This window comes from Onychostruthus taczanowskii, unplaced genomic scaffold (genome assembly GCF_017590055.1).
Source record: "Onychostruthus taczanowskii isolate IOZ18803 unplaced genomic scaffold, ASM1759005v1 scaffold55, whole genome shotgun sequence".
Classification (NCBI taxonomy): Eukaryota; Metazoa; Chordata; class Aves; order Passeriformes; family Passeridae; genus Onychostruthus; species Onychostruthus taczanowskii.
In genome coordinates this window covers 4,864,042-4,874,054 of record NW_024503124.1, presented here as the reverse complement: position 1 = coordinate 4,874,054, position 10,013 = coordinate 4,864,042, and the positions used below count along the sequence as shown (strand labels likewise).

Below are 10,013 nucleotides of genomic sequence, written 5' to 3'. Positions count from 1 at the left end.
CCAGCCTTGCTGAGAAGAGCCAAAATGGCCAATGCCCCTGCACTGCTCCAGGGGGAAGGAACCTGGGATTTGGGAACACTTCCATCGCTGTAGATGTCCTGGCTGACCTCGAGCCACAAACACCCAATGGATCAGGAGCAGAACCTGACTGGCAGAGCCAGCTCCCAGTTTTCCCTCTTTTCATGGCTTTAGTCACCACGATCAAAGCCCAAGGTATCTCTCCACTCCCAACCAAGGGAAGTGCTCAGATAGAATCTGAGTTCCCAGTCTCCAGTTCTTTCCTGGATTTTGTTGTTTTGGCTCAACAGGTTGTTTTATTTCGCCATCCCGGCGCCTGGAATTCTTCACCCACCACAGGACATCTGGGACTGGCATCTCCCACAGCTGCCTCCCACATGTTTCATCCCTCCTGTTGAAATACCAAAATTAGGGATTGGGAAATAGCAACTATGATGCTCTTCCTTCTCTCTCCCCACAGGAGAGATATAGAGAATTCCATGGGTTCTGGAGAGCCCCTGAAGCACATCCAAGTGCACGGAACATTTGGAGAATCAAGTGAATCTCCTGACAAACAAAACTAGTGGCAAAGAGCAGAACAAAATCCAGCCTTGGGAATAATCCCTCCTGGGATGGACACACGGATACAGCCCAGCAGTGTCTCCAGAAATTCCCTCCATCCTTGTGGAATTCAGACTAAATTGGCCGGGAGCTTCCCAGCTCCTCTGGGTGAGAGCTGCCGAGCACGCCAGTTTTCCGATAAAGGAAAAGCAAACACCATTCCCTCGTGCAAAGATACAGGAATATTATCCTGACATTTTCAACATGGATCACTCATATTGCTGCTCATTTTTCCCGCTGCAAGAGCTGTGTCTGGACAATAGAAACATTCCCTGGCTACAAACAAAATAATCAGGACTGAAAACGCGGATAACACAGATGTCTGCCTTTCCTGATTTATTTTTTTATGGAGGAATTTATTTTACATTTCCTCAGGGAATTACAGTCATCCAAGATTTCTACAAGCTGTTAAAATGTGAAGAATTTAAAACCTGCACTTAAGTGGGGGGAAAAAATGCTTCAAAAGAGGAATTTATCTTAGAAAAAAAAATTTGGAAGTTCTTGGTAACCCACCTTGAAATTATTTTATGTGATAACAGACAGGAATATGGGATCACCAGTGGGAAGAAACAGGGAGACGCTGTGTTTCTCCTAATTTCAGATTTACCCCGCTAAAGTTCAGAACTTTATACTGATTTATATAAACACCTCTCTTAACTCTGGCACTGATCTCCCAGTATCCACAGTGGATGTCCCAGTATCCTGACGGATATCCCAGTATCCACACTGGGAGAGCCTGAGGAGCTACCACAGCAAACTGAGGACACTCATCACTTAGCTCATTTAACCTCATAAAACCCGGCTTTTTGAAAGCGTGAAAACAAACTGTTTACAAAACGGTTCGTTTTGGGAACGGGGTTTATTTTGGGGGGTGGGGGATTCGGGTGATTTAAGGTTTAAAGGTTTTTTTCCCGGTCCTGTGGGCACGCCCTGCCCGCACTCAAAATGGCGGCGGCGCTGAGGCGCTGAGGCCGCGGCCGCCATGGCGCTCTCGGGCCGGGCACGGCGGGGACGGCGGCGGGGTAAGGGCGGGCCGGGGCCGGGAGGGACCCTCGGGATGGAGCCCGGGAGCGCCGGGAAATCACCCCCGGGAGCGGCGGCAGCGATCTGGGCTGTTCCTGCCGGGCGAGAGGCGAATGCCGGCTGCTGCCGCCTCCGGAAGCGCACAGGTGACCCCCCTCATGTCCCGGAGCGCTGAGCCGAGCTTATGCCGAGCGCTGGGATAAACATTCCCTGTCTGTGCTTTCCTGGCAGCGCTTCCCAGATATCTGCGCACGGATAAAAATCTTGTGGCTGCATTCAAAATGCAGAAGATGATCCCGGCTGTGCCAGTGGCACGAGGAGCAGCACGGAGCGGCGGCATTCCCAGAGGATGGTGAGCGCCGGTGCTGGGCCAGCCTTGGATTCGGCGGGGGAGGAGCCTTTCCAGGGGTGTCCCGAAGGTAACGTGGTTAGGGAGACATCCGAGTGCTCTGTATTTCAAAAAAAAACAAACAAAAAACCCCATACTTCAGGACTTTTAGAGGAATTTGCTCCAGCAGTTTGCTGGAGGGTGAATGGAAATTCTCTGGAGCATAAATGGAGGTTTTTCTGGTGCACAAATTGAGATTTTAATTTTTTTTTTTTTTTCTGGAGAATAAATGGAGATTGATCCTGGACGATGAATAGGGATGCTCTGGAGCATAAATGGGGATTTTCAGGTGGATAAAATAGAATTTTTTCCAGCAGGTGAATGGAGATTATAAAAATATACAAATACAAATATTTTCTTGGCGATTCAGGCCACTGTTGGGCTTTATTTTTTAAAGGAATTGTACGAGTTCCAGTTGCACTGATTCCAGTTCCTTATCAGGAACTCCGTAATTGAATTGAAATGGGGTTTGAGTTTTGTATCAGTTCTGATACAATTAAAGTGTCTTTGCAAATAATCTCTTGGATTAATTATGCTATCTGCAAACCGTGCATACATGTGCACATTTTTTAAATATTTATTCCCAAACTGCCAGGGAAAAACCTGGAAAGAAGTTACAAACAAACCCATGAAATGAGGAGGAAATGGGGTTTTTGTTTAAATCCTTGGAGTGAGTGTTTTGGAGATGTAAGGATTCAGCAGCACTTTGGAGAACTGAAGATCAGCTTCCAAATGGGAAGAGAAAATACAAATCTCAGGGGTTTTTTCTGAAGGAAAAAATGGTGGGAATTGATGGATTTGTGGAAGGCTACTTCAGTTGCTGGGGGGGGGTGGTTAATCCAGAAGCAACTGAATTCGGAGATGATCTTGGAATTATCTCTCCCATCGGGCTCCGTGTCAGATCCTGGTGTTAGAGGAGCTCCCGTGGGAGCTCGGATCGGGATCTTATCACAGATGGGAATCTCGCAAAGGAGCAGCAGGAAATTAGCACGTGTGGCTCTCATTGATTTCTGTAAGCACTGCACACAAACCAGGATTTCCTGCTGGAAAACACGGAGGCAGCAGATGGGCTGGAAGCTCCTGTGGATTTTGGAGCTGAACCTCGTGATCTGCACTGCTTCCAGTGTGCTGGGGTTGTGTTTCCACGTGGGAATAGTTGGCAGGTGTTGGGTTGGGAGCGTTGCAGAGATCCCTGCTGGCTGTGGGAATTACCCAGTAGGAATCTGGATGTGAGCAATCCTTTTCCAGTAGAATTTAGGAAACACTCTTTTGCCCATATTCCCTGAATTTCCTGCTCCTGGGAGATGGTTTAGTTCAGGTGGTGGTGCTCCATCAAAGGCTAGAGGTCTTTTCCAGTCTCAGTGGTTCTACAACTCCACCTGTGAAGGGTGAACAAGGAATTAGGGCGTGGAATTCCACTGGGCTTTCCCTGCCATACTTGAATGGAAAGATAGGAAAAATCATTCCAACGTTTTTCTGTTTCTTCTGGCAGGATGGAGAAGAAGAAAATCCTGATGAAGTCCAAGGTTGCTGCTCCCAACCTCCTGAGGGCTCTGCATTCCCTGTACCGGCTCGGGCACCTCTGCGACGTGACAGTCCTCACCCAGCACCTGGGAATTCAGGAGGAATTCCTGGCTCACAAAGCCGTCCTGGCGGCTTCCAGCAACTACTTCAAGGGGCTTTTCCTGCACCAGGAGATGCTGGACGCCCAGAAGTGCACGGTGACTCTGCAGGACATCTACACTGAGGAGTTCACCTCCTTCCTGGAGTTTGTGTACACAGCAGAGGTGGAGATCGAGGCGGGAAAACTCCAGAGGATGAAGGAAATAGCGGAAAGGCTGGAATGCAAGGATTTGCTTGATATCTGTGAGGAAGTGAAGGCAGGGGGCAGGAAGGGCTTGGATTTGAGCCTCCACCTGAAAGGGCAGAGGGGTGAAAGTAGGGGATCACAGTGGCCTTGTATCCAGCAAGAGGAAAACCCCAGGAACTCTTCCCAGGTCGTGGCAATTCCCATGCAGAGGAAACTTTGGGATAGGCAGAAACATAAGGAGCTGCTGCCGGGCTATGAGCTCATTGAAAGCCAAGCAGAAGGCCTGGAGCAGGAGGCCACAGCTTTTCCAGCCCCAAAATCCAGGCCGGCAAAGCTGCCCAAGTGCAACAAGCCACATTCCCCGACCAGACTGGGTGTGGATATCACCAGCCTGGAAAACACGGATGGTCATTCCCTCCGCAGGGGGCAGGAGCGGAAGCAGGAATCCCAGGCGTGTCCCTACTGTGACAAGGCCATCAGCTCCAAGTGCGGCCTGGCCGTGCACATCCGGACACACACCGGGGACGGGCCCTTCCGGTGCCAGCGCTGCCCCGCCAGCTTCGCCCACAGGGCTGCCTACACCTCCCACCTCAGGTACGGCATTCCTGGGAATGCGCTTCCTTGGGATTCCGGGATCAATCATTCCTGGAGTCCTCCCTGCCTTAGTCCAGAATTCCTTGGATCTGACTCGAGGCGTGTTGAAATAGGGATTTTTCACTTGGCCTTGCAGTGCAGATGACGAGATCTCCTCGATGGGCAATTTAGGGAATTCCCATTGGATTAAGGGGGATTTGTGCAACCAGATTTCTCTTGAATCCTCAGATTTGGGGTTTTAAGTAGGAATTTTGTGTCTCTTATCTGGGCATTTATTCTCTATTTCCTTTGGTTTAAATCTGTAATTTCATGGCCTGGGAGGAAAAGTCCATCCTCCATTCCTGGTCAGGTGAAAAATACAGATCATAATGAACTGAGGCATTTTAATTTTCTTTAATTATCTGGTCCACCTCTTCCTAAAATCTCCCTGTTTTCAGGCTTTCCAAACGTGCTGGGAATTTCTTAAATTGTGCAAGGAACAATTCAAAGGAAAGGACTCTTCCCCCAAGGCCTGAATTGGAACAGTTAAACAATTAATAAGTTTCAATTAAACTTAATGGAAGTTGTTCTCCATTTTTAACAGGAAAATCCATGAGTCTGGGCAAGAGAGGAAACTCCTGCCTGTCTATTGGATGGTGGTTCCACCCACACATGGCCCAAACCCCACAAGCTGTGACAGAGATCCCGACGCAGAGACTTGGGATGGGACACCGGAAACCTCAGGGTGTGAGGGAGATGCCGGGAGTTCATCTGTTGCTGAAGCAGAAAGGAGCAAGGAGCAAGAGGAATCCCAGGAAGCTGAAGGAGGGAATGAAGATGAAGGTGGAATGAGTGTGAAGGGTGAGGAGCAGGGGGGCTATGACACAGGATACTCGGAAGTTGAAGGAAGCAGGGACAACGAGGAATGTTCTGAGGAGGAGGAGGATGACGCCTCAACAGAGAAGGAAAGCAAAGAACCTGAACCGGGGTTTAAGCTAAAGAAGGCCAGTAAAAGTGTGGCCAACAAGAAATCCATCTACGTGATCCACTGCGACAAGTGCCAGGAGCAGTTTGTTTCCCGGAAAAAATACGTGGATCACTGCCGGGATGTGCACCAGAGCCTGCCCGGCAAGGTGTACCGCTGCGAGGTGTGCAGCAAGGCCTTCGCCAGCTACACCAGCTGGAAGGAGCACCGTGCCTGCGTGCACAGCGAGGAGAGGAGGTTCTCCTGCAGCCTCTGCCAGGCCACCTTCAAAAGGAAGCGGGATGTGAGGACTCACTCCATGCGGAAGCACGAGGGCAGGGCCAAGCGGCCGCTGTGCTCCGTGTGCGGGAAGATCCTGAGCTCCCGCACGGCGCTGGTGTTCCACATGCGGACGCACACCGGCGAGAAGCCCTATGAGTGCGGCGTGTGTCACTCCAGGTTTGCTCAGCCTTCCCAGCTCAAGATCCATACCAGGTCAGATTCCAGCCATGCCTGTTCTTTGTCCCTTAGAGCAGGAACGCCAGGATATCGAGTGCAGTGGGATCCGTGATTAATTCCCTTACGCAAAGGCTTTGGCTCCGTGTTGCATTTCTCAGGGTCGGGATTTCGACATGGATACCCTGTCCAAACTTGCACGGAATATCCGTCATTTGGGACAGGCTATAAAATCCCACGATGGCCCTCAGTGACGAAGAGTGAGTCAGGCATCCTGGAGAAACAGATCCTGAGCCATCCTCGCTCTCAGAGCAAGGAATTGCCATGGGATTTCATCTCCGTGTGCAGCTCCAAATCCGCGCCGCTCAGCTGGAGCTTGACGGGATGAGTTGCTCCCTGGTGATGTCTGTGTGGATGTGCCTTCTCCCAGGAGAGGGTGAATCATCCCATGGAATTTCCCATCTTTCTCCAGAGCAAGATTGATGATAATCCTTTGTCCTGACAGCTCAAAATCAGGAATGATTTTGGACATCGTCCTGTTCGGGTTGGAATAAGTTAAGACCAAACATTACGCTCAGATTTTTGTGATTCTCTGTAATTTTCTGTTATTTTCCCTTTTTTCTCCTTTCCCATGCTCTGAGGTGTCTGGGAAAAAAAGATGGATTTTTCAGGGCCTGAAAGTGAGGAAAATGTAAATTTTAAATGGGAGTTTTACACCTGGAGTGTAGCGCCTGTACCTGGAAACACTCAGTTTTCTGAGGGAGCAGAATTTCCTTTTCCTACTACATTTAAAACCCAAACATTGTTTCAAATCCATTATTTTAGGGATCAAGACCTTATTAATTACTAATCTTTGGTGTTTTCTCTCCATTAGATCCCACACTGGGGAGAAGCCCTACATTTGTGAGGACTGCGGCGCTTCCTTTGCCGACAAAGGAAAACTCACCGGCCACAAAAGGACACACACAGGTGGGAATTAAATATTCCAGGTGGTTTTCCCATGCCTTTCCTGTTTTATTGCTGAGATATGAAATAAATGCCCTTTTAAAATTTTTTTTTGTAATTAATGGAAGAGTATCCAAGTACCAGGAAGGAATTCATAGGGATAGAAGGACTTTTAACCTGGAAAAAAGGAGACTCCGGAGGGACTTTGTTGCTTTCCACAATTCCCTGACAGGAGCCAGGGGGAATTTGGGCTGTGCTCCAAAGGAATAAGTGATAGGATGAGAGGAATGTCCTCAAGTGGTGCCAGGGGAGGTTCAGGTTGGATATCAGGAAGAATTCCTTCATGGAAAGGGTTATCAGGCATTGGAATGGGATGGAGTCCCCGTGCCTGGATGTGTTCAGGGGACAGCTGGATGTGGCACTGGTTGCCAAGGTGGGGATTGGGCGCATGTTGGATTCAGTGACCTTGGAGGTCTTTTCCAGCCTGGGTTCTGTGATTTGTAGACTGACTCTGAAGGACAAAATTCCCCTGGGAGAATTCCCGACATCCGGTTTCTGTTCCCTCAGGAGAGCGGCTCTTCAGGTGTGACGTGTGCGGGAAGCACTTTGCCACCAACGAGTACCTGAAGTGCCACAAGCGCTGTCACCTGGGAGCCAAACCCTACAGGTGTGAGGTTTGTGGGAAAGCCTTCGGACTCAGAGCCTCCCTGGCCCAGCACAGCAACGTCCATGCAGGTAATTCCAAGGCTGGAAAAAGGAATGGTGGCTTTGTGGTACCTCCCAGTGTGAATGGGGACATTCCAATTCCATCCCATTGCTGAATTAGGGGATCCCAGAATCATTGAGGTTGGAAAAGAGCTCCAAGGTCATTGAGTCCAAGCTGTGCCCAATCCCCACTTTGTCACCAGCTCAGAGCACTGTGTGCCGTGTCCAGGCATTCCTTGGACACCTCCAAGGATGGACATTCCGTTGGGAAGCAGAGCTCCTCCTGACCATGGCTCATGGGGGCGTTGCGTGGTATCCTAGAAAACTGAGGCCTGGATTGTGCAGCTGAAGGAATTTAGAGTAGAGGATGGCTGTAGCCTTGACTACAGGTATTGGGAAATGAGTGCCGTGTCCAGGCATTCCTTGGACACCTCCAAGGATGGACATTCCGTTGGAAAGCAGAGCTCATCCTGACTGTGGCTCATGGGGGCGTCCTAGAAAACTGAGCCTGGATTGTGCAGCTGAAGGAATTTGGAGTAGAGGGTGGTGTAGCCTTGGCTACAGGTATTGGGAAATAATTTATCATGGAATGGTGGGGATTGGAAGGGACCTTAGGGGTCATCTCATTCCCCCCCTGCCATGGACACCCTCCACTTTCCCAGGTTGCTCCAAGCCCCTTCCATCCTTGGACACTTCCAGGCAAGAGCCGGCTGCTCTCTCCTGAGTGCCCCTAACCCCGTGTTTGCTGGCGCTGTTATTCCCAGAGACACGTCCTTATTTCTGCGAGCAGTGTGGGAAGGCCTTCACGCAGCAGGGAGCTCTGCGGCGGCACCAGCGCATCCACACCGGCGAGAAGCCCTACAAGTGCCGGGCCTGCGAGAGGGCCTTCACCGACATGTCCACCCTGCGCCGGCACGCGGCGGTAGGGCATCCCCCGGGATCGTCCCCATCCTCAGGGCCACCTCCAGGCCGCCAGAGTCACCCTGGCAGCGGGAATTTCCAGCCCTCCAGAGGGGCTGTGCTAGGGATGAGTTTCAGGGCAGGGCGGTGAGACGCCATCTTAAAATCTCTTCCTGAGCTTTGCGGGGTTTTGCTCCGACGGCACGGCAGCTCCCGGTGCTGGCTGCCAGTCCTGTCATCTCCCGGCCCTAGGGGAAGGGTCACCATCCCTGGAAGTGGCTGGATACAGCACTCCCCGATGGTTACCATCCCTGGAAGTGGCTGGATACACCACTTCCCGATGGTCACCATCCCTGGAAGTGACTGGATACAGCACTCCCCGATGGTTACCATCCCTGGAAGTGGCTGGATACACCACTTCCCGATGGTCACCATCCCTGCAAGTGGCTGGATACAGCACTTCCCATGGTCACCATCCCTGCAAGTGGCTGGATACAGCACTTCCCGATGGTCACCATCCCTGCAAGTGGCTGGATACAGCACTTCCCGATGGTCGTCATCTCCAAGATCTTTTCCTCTAAAAGATTCCGTGCAAATGTTTGGGGAAAGACTCGGGATTTTAGATTTTTTATGGATTAATGCAGAGTCTCCAATGCTTTAGCCCTCATTCCAGCCTCGTAACACCATGGTTTATCCAGCCTCGTGCAGCACGTTAACAGAAATTTACACATTCCCAGCTGGAAAACGCTGAGCTCAGCTCTTCCCAGCGACCTCCAGGTCCTGGAAGTGACAGCGCAGACAGAACAGGAGGTTCCCTTCCAGCTCCAAGTCAATATTGTGCCTGTGTGCTGAAATTCCAGCTGATTTTGGATGCATTCCATGGCAGCAGAGCCAGAAATTCAGCACGGATTTGGCAAAAGAGCCTTGTTTGTGTTTGAGTTGAGACTTGGAGCGCAGGATCATGGAGTTATCCCAAAATTGTTGGATGTAGCTGTGGATGAAGTAAAACATTTGGCAGATCTAACTGTTTTCCTGTCCCACTCCCTCTTTTTTCCCAGATCCATGACCGGAATGCTCACTGGAGAAGCTTCTTGATCGACCTCACACAAAAAAAAGACCACAATTGGTCCAAAATAGAGACTTTAGCGGAAGCGCATCCGGGAGGGGATCCCGTGCTGGAAATTGGGACAGTTGACCACGGGAAACTTTATAAACCAGGAAGTGCTAAAGCAGCAGCAGCACACGAGACACCTGGGCTTGGGGACACCGGGGACACTGACCCCTCCCTTTTGTACTTATAAAGTCAGGTTTAGACCCAAAAACGGGCGGTTGGAGGCAGAATGGTGGGAGTTATCCTTTGGAATGCAGGGAGTCATTCCCAATGGTCACTGCAGCTGCCTCGGGAGCTGCATTGCAGGTGCCAAAGGGGTAATTCCTCATGTGGGTGTTTATTCCACTGAAATGTTTGCATCTGTCCAGAGGTTTGTTTTTCCCAAAGCTGTGGGAGCATCCCATTGGGAACGGGCAGGGCGGGGTGTATGTTTATATAAACACAGCGCGGTGCCGCCGCTGTAAATCACCAATTCCTCCTTTAATAAAGCTGCCAGTGCCGCCCAGCCCGTCCCTCCTTC

General features: G+C 50.6%; 1 protein-coding gene across 4 annotated transcripts; it reads left to right on the top strand.

The window, feature by feature from the left end:
* Positions 1–1,478: 1,478 nt before the first annotated feature.
* LOC121342612 (GDNF-inducible zinc finger protein 1-like) lies at positions 1,479–10,011 on the top strand. Of its 4 annotated transcripts, none has more exons than XM_041417159.1 (8): positions 1,479–1,640; positions 1,873–2,060; positions 3,522–4,433; positions 5,017–5,871; positions 6,707–6,801; positions 7,345–7,512; positions 8,247–8,404; positions 9,441–10,011. In XM_041417159.1, the coding sequence occupies exons 3-8, from the start codon at positions 3,523–3,525 to the stop codon at positions 9,681–9,683; spliced, it is 2,430 nt and encodes an 809-aa protein (XP_041273093.1). In that variant the 5' UTR covers positions 1,479–1,640; positions 1,873–2,060; position 3,522; the 3' UTR covers positions 9,684–10,011. The 4 variants fall into 4 exon arrangements, with proteins under 4 accessions (XP_041273093.1, XP_041273092.1, XP_041273095.1 ...); XM_041417158.1 differs by having other exon boundaries at positions 1,479–1,787; XM_041417161.1 differs by lacking the exon at positions 8,247–8,404 and having other exon boundaries at positions 1,479–1,787; positions 9,441–9,546.
* The last annotated feature ends 2 nt before the right edge of the window (positions 10,012–10,013 follow it).

Coding starts and splice junctions, on each gene's coding strand:
- LOC121342612 (XM_041417159.1), top strand. CDS start 3,523: ATGGAGAAGAAGAAAATCCTGATGAAGTCCAAGGTTGCTGCTCCCAAC. Junction 4,434..5,016: donor GCCTACACCTCCCACCTCAG/GTACGGCATTCC, acceptor CATTTTTAACAG/GAAAATCCATGAGTCTGGGC. Junction 5,872..6,706: donor CAGCTCAAGATCCATACCAG/GTCAGATTCCAG, acceptor TCTCTCCATTAG/ATCCCACACTGGGGAGAAGC.